At 50.8% G+C, this 15,796-nt stretch overlaps 6 protein-coding genes across 6 annotated transcripts; 2 read left to right on the forward strand and 4 right to left on the reverse strand.

The window, feature by feature from the left end:
* Window positions 1-50: 50 nt before the first annotated feature.
* On the reverse strand, window positions 51-3,735 carry IAR55_003483 (uncharacterized protein; the record flags this gene model as incomplete). Its single annotated transcript, XM_066946590.1, has 7 exons — window positions 51-1,355; window positions 1,408-1,557; window positions 1,612-1,761; window positions 1,816-2,583; window positions 3,013-3,215; window positions 3,447-3,464; window positions 3,525-3,735. The coding sequence occupies 7 exons, from the start codon at window positions 3,733-3,735 to the stop codon at window positions 51-53; spliced, it is 2,805 nt and encodes a 934-aa protein (XP_066802982.1).
* A 508-nt stretch (window positions 3,736-4,243) lies between these two features.
* On the forward strand, window positions 4,244-5,618 carry IAR55_003484 (uncharacterized protein; the record flags this gene model as incomplete). The annotated part of the gene is made up of 5 exons (XM_066946591.1): window positions 4,244-4,481; window positions 4,540-4,664; window positions 4,883-5,151; window positions 5,462-5,475; window positions 5,527-5,618. 5 exons carry the CDS (start codon window positions 4,244-4,246, stop codon window positions 5,616-5,618), a joined length of 738 nt encoding a protein of 245 aa, XP_066802983.1.
* Window positions 5,619-7,043: 1,425 nt separating this feature from the next.
* IAR55_003485 (60S ribosomal protein eL6) lies at window positions 7,044-8,014 on the forward strand (the record flags this gene model as incomplete). The annotated part of the gene is made up of 4 exons (XM_066946592.1): window positions 7,044-7,125; window positions 7,282-7,582; window positions 7,650-7,860; window positions 7,934-8,014. 4 exons carry the CDS (start codon window positions 7,044-7,046, stop codon window positions 8,012-8,014), a joined length of 675 nt encoding a protein of 224 aa, XP_066802984.1.
* A 75-nt stretch (window positions 8,015-8,089) lies between these two features.
* On the reverse strand, window positions 8,090-9,435 carry IAR55_003486 (uncharacterized protein; the record flags this gene model as incomplete). Its single annotated transcript, XM_066946593.1, has 7 exons — window positions 8,090-8,125; window positions 8,190-8,336; window positions 8,389-8,504; window positions 8,547-8,658; window positions 8,798-8,825; window positions 8,964-9,216; window positions 9,261-9,435. 7 exons carry the CDS (start codon window positions 9,433-9,435, stop codon window positions 8,090-8,092), a joined length of 867 nt encoding a protein of 288 aa, XP_066802985.1.
* A 1,079-nt stretch (window positions 9,436-10,514) lies between these two features.
* Window positions 10,515-13,545, reverse strand: IAR55_003487 (uncharacterized protein; the record flags this gene model as incomplete). The annotated part of the gene is made up of 3 exons (XM_066946594.1): window positions 10,515-11,266; window positions 11,365-13,066; window positions 13,135-13,545. 3 exons carry the CDS (start codon window positions 13,543-13,545, stop codon window positions 10,515-10,517), a joined length of 2,865 nt encoding a protein of 954 aa, XP_066802986.1.
* Window positions 13,546-14,997: 1,452 nt separating this feature from the next.
* IAR55_003488 (uncharacterized protein) lies at window positions 14,998-15,677 on the reverse strand (the record flags this gene model as incomplete). The annotated part of the gene is made up of 2 exons (XM_066946595.1): window positions 14,998-15,149; window positions 15,203-15,677. The coding sequence occupies 2 exons, from the start codon at window positions 15,675-15,677 to the stop codon at window positions 14,998-15,000; spliced, it is 627 nt and encodes a 208-aa protein (XP_066802987.1).
* Window positions 15,678-15,796: the final 119 nt, after the last annotated feature.

Here is a 15,796-nt window from a genome sequence, read left to right on the forward strand (position 1 = left end):
ATATATGACATGATAGACAACGTTAAAAACACCAAGGCCACTTCCTTCCCTTAATCTGTTTCCTGATGATAGCCAGCTCTTCTCATTTCACCCAACCTCCTACGTGCTGCGCCAAGCTCTTTCTCCAACTTGAGGATTTCCACCTGTTGCTCCATTTCGCGTACCTTGAATTCGTGCGAAGGCATGGCTTTGTAATCAACGTCTTCGTCGTCATTTTGTTTGTTGGAGATGAGTTTGACCTGCTTGACGAGTGCTTTGCAGGCGTCGGTGACCGCCTTGGACGCGAGCTCGAGTCGCTGTTGTGTCTTGGACATGAGAGACGCTTTGACTCGAGATGCAGCTACGAGCTGTGCCGTAGCGGCAGAAACCTCATTGGAAGCGACAATGAGCTGTTCGAGGGAGTGCGTGCCAGATATGACACCATCGGCGCTTTCGATAAGCAAACCAGTAGCGTAAGCGACAGCTTTAGCTGCCGAGATAAGACCTTCAGTCCACCGATTGTTCCGCTTGTAGAACTGTTGAGTACTGCTAGATCCTTTGCCTTCCCTGACGATCTCTTCCTGACTCTCTGTGGCAGCTTGAATGAGGCGACCGATAGCGTTGGTGATTGCAAGTGTAGCGTCGAGAATCGCGTCATGAACTTGGATATCGAGAGAACTATATTTATTTCCCTTGGGTCGTGCGATAAGAGCTTTGAGTCGCTCAGTCGCTTGCTCGATAGCTTTCGCCGCGTTTTGCATCTCCTGTGATACGATGTCACCAATGTCACCATTGGCGTGAGAGAGTGTCGTCTTCGCTTTTGGAATAATTTTTTCAACTGTGTCAGACAGCTTTGAGAGAGCGCTCCGTGTTTCAGCATTGTTTCTAAGAGCAGCCTCCTCGCTCTTGCCCCCGGCCAAAAGGCGGAACGACTGCAAGTTGAGGAAGAATCGATAACCGGCATCACCCGCTTCTTTGGCGACTTTGACGAGCTTGTCGGACGACTCATCGTTCTCGGCAAAACGTGTGATTCCCTTGGAACTGACAAGCGTTTCTGAGAGGGCTTGAGCGAGCTCGTTGGCAGCTTTGATCACTTCGACATAGCCCCCACCGCTCTTCTTGCCCAAGTAGAGGTTGAAGGTGGATGCAAACTCGGTAGCATTCGTCATAGCCTTTTCGATCATGGACAAGGTGTATTGAGGTGTTGCTGTGGTGTTACCGGTCTGCATGGGAGCTTCCAGTTCATACATGGCGTCGTCAACCTTCTGCATACACGCCTGGAGTATAGAGTCGATGATGGCGTTGAGCTCTTTGCGATGGTCCAGGATGAGGGTATCGACTTGAGCGTCGAAAGCTTGACTGGTGTCTCCTTGAGTCTGCAGTGGCTTCAGCAAGCAACGAAAGCACACAAGAAAATGCTGCACTCACCAAACGGAGATCGCTCAACTCCTTGAGAGTCGAGTCCATGCCTTCCTGCATGATCAAGAGTTCTTGCTCCTTGTCTTCCACCATACGGGCGATTTCAGCATCCTTCTCATCTACCTTGCGGAGAAGCTCGTCGATTTGCATCTGCTTGGCCTGCAAGACAGTTTAGCGCAATTCCGCAGAGGAGAGCGAAGTCCTCCAACTCACTCGCAGCGAGTCCTCGAGTTCAGTGAGCTGTCTGTTGTACTTGGACATGACACTGGATACTTCGGTACTCTTGTGACGAGAGGCATCCTCCGCTCTCTCGTTAGCAAATGATAGATCGCGCTTGAGTCGGTCTAATTCTTCTCGGTGACTCTGCCAAGATATCAGATCATCAACAATTGGTCCTTGATCCGGGTACAGACTCACGGATTTAAGACGGTCGAGTTCGTATCGAGCTCTATCCCTCTCTCTGATCATGTCTGCCAGTTCCAGATTCTTCGCCTTGACGTCCCTTTCCATTCTTTCCATTTTATCAACGGCTTCTTGAGCCGAGTTCGCCCTAAGTTGGAAACTCTTGCTCTTATTGAGGAGATCGAGATGTTCACCACGAAGTTGAGAGTAGAGTTTTGCCAAAGCTTCGTATTTGTTCTTCCAGATCTCAATTTGCTGCTGTAATTGAGCGATGAGATCATCTTTCGCAGACATCTGAGCACCGACGTTCGCTCCGATAAGACCGAGTTCACTTTCCAAAGATTTGACTCGACGATCGTATTGCTCGAGAAGCATTTGATCTCTTTCGTATTGCCCTCTCATGGCCAATATCTCCTGCTGAAGTTGTGCGGCTTGTCCTTGCTGCTGTTGATTCCACTGTTGACTCATTTGATCCCGCAGGAGTTGCTCCTGTGCCTGACGTTCTCTCTCTTGTTGCAGTCGCTGCTGTTCCGCATACTCTTCTTCCTGCCTGCGCTTCTCCTGCTCTTGCCGACGTTGCTCGGACTCTCGCTGAGAGACAAGAGCAGCCTGTTTACGCTCATACTCTTCCAACATTCGGCGCTGCTCGTCGATTTCTCCTTGAGTAGCCACAGGCGATCCGGGACGAGGGGTGCTCTCCTCCTTGCGCTCCTGACGCTTCTCCGTTGGTGGTCGTTCGGGTAATTCGGGTGCAGTACCGTTATCGAGAAGATTGGGCGGTTCCTATTATCAGTCACGTTTCCGTGCAGCGAACTCACTTGTCCGAGCTTCGGCACATTAATAAGACCCGTGAGATACTTAAGATTGCTGCATTCGTAATAGAAACGGCGAAGGTTATAATGTTGAGCATTGTACCTTTCTCGTAGAGGGAGAAGAGCATCCATAGCATCGGTCCCTACGCGTATCAGCTGTGCTCCCAAGCCATAGACTCACGTCTGTGCATAGCTCGTAACATGCTGGTGATGAATTTGTAGATTCCGAAGCTCTCTTTGACTAGAGGCACCAGGGCGGATATCCGACACTCATTGTTCGCCGACCCTTTGAAATGAGCAAAGATGAGTTTCTGGAAAGATTCGATCTGGTCTTGAAGGGTCATCAAATCGGTAATGGTTTCGTAGCTACACGAGGTCAGTGAGGTCCATGAAGATGTACGTACCCTTCGTTAGGATCATCGATGTTCTTCAGACTGATGTATTCCTCATACTCGAACAGCCCGTTGAACTCCGTATGATGTCGGTGGAACCGAAGCTTCGACAGAAGGAACGACGTGTACGCTTTGATAAGAGGACCATACCCCTTATTACCATCGCCGACGGTCCTCCCACAGGTTTCGATCCATCCAGTCTGTGCGTGAGCTTCCTTCAAAGTCTACACTTGTCAGCGGAGCTTTGTCTGATGCAGCTCACCACCGGATGGCCTTCTTGAAGCAGCTTGTGCACCACAATCAGAGCTTTGAATGTCTGCACCTCGTCGGCGAGAATGGGTTGTGTTCGAAGTCCGTTCCATACCGACAATGAGGAATGATAGTCCCAGGTGTAGACGATACATTCTGACTGTCAGCTACACCTTCGAGAGGTTTGACTCACTTCTGACGTGCTTTTGTTCTGGAACAACGAGGTCAGCGCTGCTTGGTCAATAAACCCCAACAACCATTGAACACGTACTGGGTGCTGTCTCCTCGGGACTGGTAGCCTTCTTGATATTGACGCTGAGCTCAGCCTCGGTCTTCTCTTTGTCTACTGGTCTCGTTGGTTGATGGTTGGCGCCATTCGCCGCAGCCCGGACAGAGGGATAGTCATCATAATCCGCGTTATGACGACCGAACCTAAGTGACAAGGAGATGGAAGGAGAGTCAGTAGATGCCAGCGACATCATATCGCACGGCGATAAGGGTCAGGTGTACGCCTACACTCACATCTTCTTGCCTTGAAGGGGGAGATTTGTTGTCTGCTGTGAGGTGATCGGACTCGAGGATGACGCCTGTGATGGATGATGGGATGAGGATGGACAGATGTATGTATGAGAAGCGGTGTTCGGGTGTTGTTGCCATCTCATCCCAGTGGACCAATCCCGGGTAGAGCAGCTGGGGGGTCCTTGGTTTGCGGTGATGACGTCCTCTGGGTTTTTCAGGCTTGTTTGATGATCTCAGATTTAGGCGCGTGAGATTGGCTTCCCTCCTCTTCACCTGTTCGATAGCGACGATGAGGACTCCGAAACATCAACAGAGTCGATCTTTGATACACACCAAGAGCCGTTGTCGTTCCCTTCTACTCGCTCTACTGGTCTGCATAGGTCACTCGCTGTACCTCATATCGCTTCGGTGTGTTCCCATCGCCCGCCCTCGCTTCTCCCGCATCGCGCCGTTGTCGTCCATGTTTCCCCAATGGCGCCATTCGATCTCGATGCCTGCATCGAACGTCTACGTGACAAGCAGCTCTTAGGCGAAGCACTGCTCAGGGAGATCTGCGAAAAGACAAAGGAAGTGCTCATGAGAGAGAGCAATGTCGTTCACGTCGCTTCACCGGTCACGGTGGTCGGTGACATACATGGACAGTTTCATGACCTCATAGAGATATTTAGAATAGGAGGGTCTGCGCCAAATACAAATTATCTCTTCCTCGGTATGTGGGGGTCTAGACTCAGGCTACAGATGAAGCTGCCTGCTGACACCCCACAAAGGCGACTACGTGGATCGAGGCTTACACTCGGTCGAAACGATATCTCTTTTGACTTGTCTGAAATTGCGATACCCCGAACGAATACAGCTTATCCGGGGGAATCATGAATCTAGAGCCGTGACGCAGGTTGGTCACTTCACATTGGACGAGCGCGTGATGAGAAACCACAAAAGAGGACTCTGAGGCGAGAAGCCTATGGAGAACAGTCTGTCTCTGTGGGACTGTGGTACACTCTTTGGAGGAACCCGCCACGGAGGTGGATAAGAGAGAACGGAAATCTGATGCTCTTCGGACCGGCAGTTGAAAGACGTTGGAAGGTCGAAGGCTGACCACAACGCGTGCAGACATACGGCTTCTACCTCGAATGCACTCGCAAGTACGGCTCCCCAGCTGTGTGGCAGTACTTCACGGACATGTTCGACTTTCTCACCCTCAGCGTCGTCATCGATGATGCTATTTTCTGCGTTCACGGTGGACTCAGTCCCTCCATACATCATATTGATCAAATCAAGATCATCGACCGGTTCCGAGAGATTCCTCACGAAGGACCAATGGCAGATCTTGTGTGGTCGGATCCTGACCCGGAAAAGGAGGATTTTGCTATCAGTCCAAGGTTTGTCCCACTTGTGCGGACCACAGCTGACAGACAGAGGGGCTGGATATACCTTCGGGGCGTCAATCGTCCGCAAATTTCTCGATCTCAACGGGATGAATCACGTCCTTCGTGCTCATCAGCTGTGTATGGAAGGATACTCCGTACTATATGGTGATCTGCTCAGCACTGTATGGAGCGCACCAAACTATTGTTATAGGTCAGTTGATGTCTGACAAGCTAAACTGATCTCTACACAGATGTGGCAACATGGCTAGCATCCTGGAAGTATCTCCAGGAGGTAGAAAATTCTTCAATGTATTCAACGCAGCACCAGAAAACGAGGTGGGTTCAAGACAGGTACGAGGCGCCGATTGTTGCTAATGCCAGCGAAAGCGAGATGGACCGAATCAGCAACAACAAGTCAAGGTAGGCATCTTACAGACGAAGAGGCGCTGACAAAGCAGGCAATTGAATACTTCTTGTGATCCTGCATCATGATACCTCCCATTCCAGATTTCCAAATAGATCATCGACTAGATCATAACTCCTCCCCCGTATGACGCCCTTCCCTCCGTTCATGACATCTTTAACGCCCGGTAACGTCCAATCCCTTTGTACCTTCCAACGTCTGCATATGAACACCTTGGCTTCCCAATCCCCGCCTCGCACTGGGGTCATCTGAAAGTATAATGCAAGTGCGTCGAAGAACGATTCTTCTAGGGCAAGGGTTCGCGATTTATCTTATATGATCAGTCAGGGTCTTCGTATGAGCGACTCACACGACAATATCACTTCTGGCCCAAATGTCTCTTCCATTTGTAACACTGCATCTGTAGCTGGTTCTGTAAGACTCAGAAGGGTATGTAGCAGAAGGGGGTAAAGATGTGGGAAGTAGACCTGTACTATTAGAACTAAGCGACATTTATGCACAACTCACCAAGTCGCACATAAGGATGTGAGTGACTTGTCCGTATACGCTCAGGTGCGAGATGTCGTCCCCCCAAGCCAAAGGTTCAGCCGTCACGCGAGCATGACGTTGCGACGGGGGTGTCCAAGTCTCAATACTCTTCTCGCATAAAGGCATGACGTTAGGGAGATCAGTCAACACGATCAGATCATCAGGTGATAGTTGGGATGCAAGCTGTAGGGATGCGACTGATTGCCCGGAGCCTAACTCGACGACACGATGTGGACCGGGGGACAGTAGAGAGCATGGTGGTTCAAATGAAGTCGATGGTGTGAAGTATTCGAGCAACGGTCTGGTTGCTTCCCTTGGACTATCAGCCGAGGTCGACTTCAAGTCGAGGCTCACCAGACTCTGCCTGCTATGCCATATTGAGCGATGGCTTCTGTCTGCTGCTGTGCTTGGTCCTGACTCTGAGCAGTAGCATCGCCGAGTAACAAAGGTTTGATGTTCAGGTTGGGAGGAAAGTTGGGATCTGACATGGGTGGCTATATGAAAGGGGCGAGTGAGACATGGTTCTGCGAGCGAACGACGAGACAAGTGTTTGTTTGTTGACTTTTCGGTGGCCCAGCTTCGAGAGGGATGCAAGGAGCATTAGGAACGACAACGCGCTCGCGTCGGAGATAAAGGCAAAAAGTCTTAACACCGACGTGATCTGACGTGTGACCCAGAATGCCACATTGAAATATCCCGTAAAACCCCGTTTTGTATGAGAAGTGACCCCTTTCTTTAGACGGAGCAAGCGGTTCTCCATGGTGGGTTCGTCGTCGTTGCTGCAGCAGCTCGTCCGTTGTGTGTGAATGACATTCGACTAAATATCTGTCAATTCGAGATTTACACTCTTTTGGTTACTCAACCTTCAACAGCACTAGAAAAGGTAGATCATACTTTCGTTGTACTCTGAAAGTCTCAGTCAGCTCATACCTATCTCGCTCATCCTTCGCAGATGGCCCGATCTCAGCCCATCGCCCCCAACGTCGGTCGTCTTTCTCGATCGCAGGTCTCCGCCAAGCGAGGTCTCTTCAAGGGTGAGTTGGCAGTCTGGATGGACGTAGGAGGTCAAGAACACTGGAGAACAACGGGGGGGACAATGGGAGGCGACGGAGGGATGAAGGGAGGGAGGATGATGGTGCAAACGAACAGAGGAAGAGGGAGAACCATTTGACTGATTGTTTGACTTACAGGCAAGAAGACCTCTACGGCCCCTGCGAAGACTGAGACTCCCGCACACACGGAGAAGACTGTCGGTGGAAAGGCAAACGGAGAGAAGCGATTGGTCCCCACCTACAAGGCTTCCAAATACTACCCCGCCGAGGACGTCCGAAAGCCCCGAGTTTCCCGAAAGACTCCCGGCAAGACCGTCCTCCGATCCAGCATCACCCCCGGTACCGTCCTCATCCTCCTCGCCGGTCGCTTCAGCGGCAAGCGAGTCGTCTTCCTCAAGCAGCTTGACTCTGGTTTGCTTTTGGTCTCTGGTCCTTTCAAGTCAGTACCATGGTGTCAGGTTGTAGATGTACCGGGAGTAGTGAACTGACATCGATTGACCTGACAGACTCAACGGTGTTCCCCTCCGACGAGTGAGCCAGGCCTACGTTATCGCTACTTCCACCAAGGTCGACATCTCTAGCGTTTCCGTTCCCGAGTCCGTCAACGACTCTTTCTTCGCCAAGGCTAAGGCTGCCAAGTCTACCAAGGAGGGAGAGTTCTTCGGTGAGGGCAAGGAGAAGAAGGCGTTCCCCGAGGAGAAGAAGTCCGAGCAGAAGGTGAGCTAAACGGTAAATGGGCTAGGCTAACAATCAACAGGCTGTCGACGCTGCCCTTCTCGCTTCGATCAAGAAGGTTGACAACCTCGCCAAGTATTTGAAGGCATCTTGGGGTCTCTCCAAGAGCGACCGATTCCACGAGCTCAAGTTCTAGGTGGTTTTGTCGAGATGATGGGGATGATGGCATGATGGGATGCATGTATTACAGCTACGACAGGAACATATACAATCACAACCAAGGTGCCCAACCAACATACATCGCCGCCTGAAGATCAGTCAGGGAGAGAATGATTGTTAGCAAGGATGGATACGTTGTGGAACTGACGCACCAGAAAGCTGGGACTTGTGGCTTGCTTGATGAGCGCTTCGACTTGGCTTGGAACAGAGACAATGGCTCCTTCTTCCATGATGCCCCTGAGTTTGGCTTTGATGGGTCTAAGGTTTCGGTCGGCGGAAGATCTAATGTCTCTCTCGGACTTGCTCCGTCCCTGTCGAATTATTAGCTCAACAACGTTGGATCATACTCACGGGTTTGGTCCATTCAACCAGAGGGTCGTGTACAAACGCCTCCAGTACACTCATGAGGGAGTCGCTATTCGAGCGAAGAATGCCCATAGTGATCTCTGCGGCCTTGCGGAAGACGCCTGGCAAGGACTATCAGTGGCAATGGGCGCCATGTCACTCACCTTCAACCCCAGTCACCCCCAACGCGTCGACCATGTTGTGTGTTAGTCGAAAAGGAACTCGCTCAGGAATCTCAAACGTTTTTCCCTTCACAAGTAAGCTGGGGACACCTGGCTAAGATTTACCTTATCAAACAAGCAATTGAGATCAACATGGACAGTGTCGCCCGACAATCCGTCAAAAAGGATGTTTTCGCCATGACGGTCTCCAAGACTAACAAGCGTCAGCGCAGAGCGTGGTAATATTGACTCACCCTAGCACGTAACCGATCATCGACATCACTGCTAGCGTTCGTCCGTAAGCCATTCGGCTCGCCAACCAAGCAGATGGTTCCGGCCAGGTTGTCAAGAACCATTCATGAAATACTGTAGGTGTATACCTTGACTGGATTAGTGTTTGCCAGCTTGCGTGAAGCTCACCTTGGCAGAATAGCATTTGTGAAGACATTCGTAAGGACGTCAGGCGACGTCTGCTTTCGAGCATTCTCGGTTGTGGTATGAATATCGTTTGTCTGTCGTGAGCTCTCTTCGCCTAGGTCGAGACTCACATATATCTTCTTGCCGTAGCGGAAGTAGCCTTGTTCGAGGATGCTTTTCAACGCGTGTGTATTGGTAACCCATTCGAGTAGCCCACATTCCTCATTGAGGGGCATGACCGCGTATGTACGAATATCTAAAAAGGCGTGTAAGCCTCATCCTTACCGACTTGACACTCACAGAGCTGACGTCTTCGTGATTCCGATGCGCTTTTCAACAGTTTGTTGATCATAGAATTCAGGTCCATAAGCCGCGCATCTTTCCGCAGGTCGTCATGAGGTTTACAAAGGAATGGGTAATTATTTCCGTCAGTCCCGACGAATACCAATTTCTTGGGCTTTTGCAGCGATTGCATCACCTCCACGCGATCAGCGAAGCCTGCCTGTCAGCTCTGCTATGAAACGTCAAGACCTACCCGCTATCTCTACAGGTGCTAAGGGGAAGGGATTATGGGACTTGATCGTTTCCGATGTCGTGGGCAATGTGCAGGTCAATGCGTCTTGTAGAGGGAGGATCATTCTTGTGGCCTTCAAATGGTCCTTACTCATGTAAGGAAAGTTCACGTTGATCGACAGTTCCTTTTTCTTTTCTTCGACTTTGTCATCCGTGAATCTCAAGAGTGCGCTGGAGAATGCCTCTGCGTCTTTGATCATACTCGTCACGGTTGCATCGTTTCCCTGTTGTCAGCTCGTGTGAGACCAGGACATCACTTACATGGGCACGGTTTAAAACCGACAAACATGCTTTCTTTCGGTCCCCGCGTTTTGATTGCATGACTCCAACAGTGGGCCATAATGCTTGCTGAGGATAGCTTCGAATGACACCAGCCATGATCTTTTTGAGGACTGTATTGACGTCTCCGTGAGGGTGCAGAATGCGCGAAATGATTTGAGGGAAAGCGGTAAGGAACTATCATCAGCCACGCACTTTGCTCGCAACCTCACCTGATACGGGGGAAGCATCTTGCGAGACCGATCAACGAGATTGGTTATCTTCGTAAGCTGCGTCGATATGGCTTCATATCTGCTCAATCAGCAACGGTCCAGTTATGAGTGACGTACTTCTTCAGCTCCTTCAATTCCCCCAGATCGAGCCATATGGTAAGCATTCTCGGCATCGTCTGGTATATGTATTTGACACCATGTTGCAGCGCAAGGACGTAATTGAAGCAAGTGTAGTAATAGAAGGTCGCCCTGACTGTCAGCTCACACTCGATAGCACTACTCACATCTGCTCGGGCGTCCCTTTCATACTGTCATAATAGTGACCAAGGTGGTAATAGGGTGATTCGAGACTACATGTCAGCTGCATTCACTGCACATTGCCTTACTTTTCAAATAAGCTAATAGCTTGCTGGTAACGGCTGATGATAGCGTTCGGTTCGAATCGATCTGTCTCATTCGCCCAACGGGCAACCAGCAATACCGCCTACTGTTAGCGCAGTCGGACAAATTCGCTCACCTTTGCCAGGTTTCTATCTCGACCAAAATCGTCATCTGCAGTCAAATCGATAACGGACCCGTGCTTGGGAACCGAAGGAGCAGATGCGGATTTGAGTAAAGGCGACAACGTGTTTTCAAGGTCGGTCAATGCCTTGAAGACGCTGCCGTGGGCCCTAAGTAGTTTGGCTTGCTGGACGAAAGCGAAAGGAGCTTCTGCTTCCTTCGCTTGCAAAGTCGCGCTGTAAGCTGTTTGCTCATATCCTGACTTCCTAGCAATTTTCGAACTGAGTATCCACGCATCGCCAATTTCAGGATTCAGCAGCGGTGTGTTCACCAAGCCATATGCAGTGCGTCGAACACTGAGGATGGCCTCGCGGACCCGAAAGGCCGGCGAGGTACAGAGGAACCTAGCGTCAAGTGACTTGGTAAGATCTCGGACATGCTGTTGAACAATGACGTTGCGATTGCCAGTTCTAGGTGTTATTTCCATGGAGTGCTTGGTTTCGTGAATCATTGCGACCTCTTGCACAAGATGAAGCTGAAGTAGAGGTTCGTATGCGCGTCCGTACTGCTTGCCAGTGATACCGGCTCCAAGATCTCGCCTGACCTGCCTAAGTATGGGACCTAGATCCCTCTTTCGATGTAAAGCGAGCAGGGCTTGGCCGACGGGTGGGCCTTCGCCTCCAATCTGCTCGACTGTGTCCCAGTCGCCAATGATCCAGGCTGCCTCCGCTGCAAAGGGCGCTAGTTCGGGTGACCACGCCGGATAGCGGCTCAGAACACCTCGTATATGTGTACGAAGGGTATCTAAAGTCAGCACAATCCTGAAGCGAAGGACTCACCATAATGACCGAGGTTTCTGAGACACTTCAGAAGACCGACGTGCAGAGCAACCTCGTCAGGTGATTGTTGAAGGCGAACTTCCCAGCAACTTTGGGCTGATGTCCAACGCCCTGTGCTCTCGTGCTCTCTGATCTGATGTTCAAGGGATGGCGAGATGACGAAAGCGGAGACCCCCTCCATTCCATCGGGCTCGTCGAGCTCAGAATAGATTTGATGCAGTCTTTCAAAATATGTCTGGAGTTCCGTATTCTCTCGCTTTTCACGGCGGAGCTGGACAATACGTTGCTCGAAGCTTCGCAAGGATCTAGCATAAGCTTTGCTCTGAAGGGCGGCATTGGCCATCAGCTCCGTCTCGATGCTGGACAGAACTCCTTCCACAATTCTGGTAATATCGGTGCGATCAGACCTGGCCACCCGATTCAGCCGAAGCCATTTACTGAGATGGTCCATCAGGTCGAATATGACTTGAGCACTCAGGTTACGCTTATCAGCAGGGCCGGTCGGGTTGACTTGATCTTGAAGTACAGCATTAATTTCTGCGCATATCTCATCTCGGTAGATCGAATCGCCGGAGAGGAGGACATTCAAAACCATATGGGGGAGGATATGGTGAGCTACTGCAACATCTTGATTTCGAAGGATGCCGCGAAAGACCCCGAAAATCGTCTTGCTGTCCCGAACCGGTCGATCTTGACCTGGCATTGACATGATTTTCCCGACCAGGTCCATGGCCCATCTTTGAAGCCATTCTCGATAAGTTGGAGAATTGGAATATATTGGATGAGGGAATGTTCTGATTGTCGCATCTGTAATGGAGAAGCGAGATTCAAGCAGGGGAGTGAGAGTTTCAAGCTGGTCTTTAGGCAGGCTTTGCCATCTAGTGAGGATGGCTTTCGGGCTCGATTTATTTCCCTGTAAAATTTTGGGCGTGAAACCGCAAAACTTCAGCAGCTCCTGTATGGCGTAGGCGAGATGTGTTTGATGTTTGGTGTCGTTTGTAGCTCGGAAAGCGTCTACCAGAAGATCGCGCACTAGGTGCAATGCGAAATCGAGAGATTCTTCCTGATCCGTGAAATTTGAGGTGAGGGTGATAATTCCGCTCTCGGTGCGAAGTCCAAGTCGGTCTGGATCGAGGGCACCCAGCATGCCCATACATTCGTAGCTTAGATCGCGCAACTCCTGACAATCACCGTCCCTCGTTGCGGTGGACAAGAGACTCGACATGACACGCGCCGCAATCGGGTCATAGCTGTCGCCTTGCACAAGCATGTACAGCTCACTTTTGTGTTTGTCAATGAGCAGCTTTAGCTCATTCAGTGACGCGGTGGCGATTGCGATGTTCTTGCTATCGACTCGATCGAGTACCTTGCCGATGTGTATACGTAACGGCCAGTTCTTCCTATGGAACGTCAATCGATCCGCTGCTGAGCGCAGTTCTGGGATATCGTCCATGCCCACCACCTCCTCCACGAACTGACTCAGATGCTTGACGTTGCCCGCAATTTCGTCAATGATTTTGACTGCGATTCCCCGCTCGCTCGGATTGAACATTCGCCAGTTCGCGACCAGAGCTCCGGTGGTTCGTCCCACGAAGGGCCCGACATCGGCATATCTGAGGGTTGATATGAAGAGCGCCCAAGTGTGAAGGGTTTCTTGTCGAAGTTCGCTGATGCTCAAGGTGCTTTGAAGACTCGCCATAATCTAGATTTTAGCATTGCTATCACCAAGTGACTCACCTGAGGAGAGAACGACGACATGGAGTCGCCAACCAATCGAATGAGAGCTCCGAGACTTCTGATGATCTTACGCTTGAGAGCGACCGTCTTCTTGCCGAGTACATCGTGCAGCATGTCGTTGAGCTGCGAGATGACACCTAGCATGAGAGGTTTGAGGAATGCCCCCAGGTCTGAACCATTTTTATCTTGTTGTAACTGTGCTTTTCCAAGTGCAGCCTTCGCGGACTCCCGAACTGCCTTTTCCTCGTCGCCCAGCTCGACTACAAGTATCACTACGAAGTCTACGATGCACGCTGTCATCAAAGAGCCGGCGGAAATGATTGGTTGAGCTTTGGGATTACCACTGGTCATCTTCTGGATTAGAGTGACGAGGAACTTCAAGCTCGCATCGGTTTGTTGAGGGTCTAAGAAGACTCGGGCAAGTATATGCGCGATATTGTCCATGAGAAGAACTCCGAGTCGGTCTTTAACGATACTGGCGACGTGTTGAAGAGCCTCTCGGTTGCGCGATAGCACCAAAGCGGGGAGAGTGTATTGAAGAGTCGTGTGAAGAAAGCTTTGACGCGTTACCCCAACAAAATGCATCGTTTCGGCGATCATGTCCGGCGATCGTGCCAAATTGTCCGCCAGGAGGATACTAATGTCTTCCAGGAAAGGGGAAATCAAAGTGTAAGGGGTTTTAGTGTGGTGTTTGGCGAGACCGAGCAACTGACATTAGTCGCGGTCATTCAATATTCACCCACCTCAGTGTAAGCCAGGCTTCTCAGCGGCGCGCTTGATGAGCCCAGTTGACGGATCAGGAGTTGAAGGGTCAGAGATAGGGAATCTGGGTGCGCTTGTCGTCCAATATCGCCAAGCACAAGGACAGCCGTCTCCCTGACGACCAATGACGCGGAAAGCAGACCAGATACGCTGTCTAGGTATGCTTGTCTATTTCTTTGCGCTATTCTCACATCAGGGTGCTCGGCCTGTGCTGCGAACAGAAGAGATAACGACCGACTGTCATCAGCTCTCATTCGGCCACGATCCACTTACCCAGCCGCTACTCTTACAGACCGCTCGGGAGCCTTCAGACCTTGGCACACTGATTTGACAATGGGTTGACGGCTTGACAACTGAGTTCCGATCGCTGTAGTTCGGAGAGGAATGTGATCGAGAATGACAGCCAAAGTCCGGAAGGCCATCAGATCTGTTTGACCGATTAGGATCCAAATGTCGAGGAAGTCTTCTGGCAGAGTACGCGATCGAGGGACGCTATGATCCTGGCAGCCAGCAATAGCACAGACGAGCTTGGGCATGACACCGGCAAGCCGGGAAAGATCACTGCTATCAGCTTGGTCCATGATATAACAGCTTACCGTCTGCTTGCCAGCGATTTCGTCATATCTTCTTCCAACACGAAATCCGGGATCACCTCGGCGATAAGCGCTAGTGCCAAGGCTCCCTCCTCGCTTCTTTTCCGTTTCCTTGAGGGTAGGTCGGGTGGTCCGTTTCCCAGCAGCTCATGAAGACGACCCAACCTGGTAGGGTCAGAAGTGAGTTCAGTCTTCCACCTTTCAGTAGTGTCGTTACGAATCAGGTTTCGAATGGTTCCGAATGATAATCGAGGAGCGATTGGCGTGAGCAGAAAACAAGCGCACGAAAAGTCGACTTGACTGACGACTTGCAACTCGTCTACACGACGATACATGCACCACCATACCTCACAGCGCAGTAGCTCGTCGCTTTCTGCCAGACAATCGAAAAATTCGATCATGGCATTCTGTAGGTTTGCATCTCCTCCCACCTGCAGGTTGGCAACAAACAGGCAGGCCCGTGTAAGTCCATGGGGGCGAGTGACACTACATGCAGACGCTGTGATGAGAGCATAGCGAGCTTGAAGGGAAGGCGTTTTTATCAGGCGGCTGGCTTGAGAGAGTTTGGTACAAGCATCGGAGGTGAGACTGTCGGTGAAAGGGACACGAACTCGTAATACGATCGATAGAGTGAAGAGTAGCGTGGCTGTCTCACTAGGCAGGTCGCCATTACCATACATGATGGCATGGCGGCTATCGAGTATATCTAAAGTCGTCAGCTAGAAACTGATTCATTCAGCACTCACCTTGACAGAATGCGTTCAAATATGCTAAAGTGGCCGAGACACGCTTTGGACCCTTTGCCCAGGAAGAATCGTCGTCCGACATATCTTTCCCGAGTGTGTGAATGACATCAACGGCAGAGGATATGAGATCTTCGACCAAGGTATCGCCATTCAGCCGCAAGGCAGCATAGATGAGACGGGGCAGAAGCCATTGATAGAAGGGAATCTGATCGTCTTCGTCAACTCGATCGAGCAGAAGGCTGGGGTGAAGGTTAATCTGGCGCTTGAGAATAGTGATGGTATAACCGGCCTGTTGTACGTTGGGCGCGATATTGCGTTCTATAGGTTTCAGGATACAGTTGTGGAGGAGCACTTGGACGAGACGTCTATAACGAGATGGCTCATTGTCGTCACCGGAAGGTGTGAGACCCTCCTTGATGAGATTTTCCAAGAGCTCCTGACCCGTGGCGGTGTTGTCCACGTCGTCAGGAGACATACTCTTGTACCTGTGCTAGTATGGCAGTGAGGGAGGGAAAGATGATATGATGATGGAATGGGATGACTGGACTTGCTCAGTGGAGGTCAAAACCTCGTCCATCTTCCTTGGGACGCGTT

The sequence above is a fragment of the Kwoniella newhampshirensis genome, chromosome 6 (assembly GCF_039105145.1).
Source record: "Kwoniella newhampshirensis strain CBS 13917 chromosome 6, whole genome shotgun sequence".
In the NCBI taxonomy this organism is placed as follows: domain Eukaryota; kingdom Fungi; phylum Basidiomycota; class Tremellomycetes; order Tremellales; family Cryptococcaceae; genus Kwoniella; species Kwoniella newhampshirensis.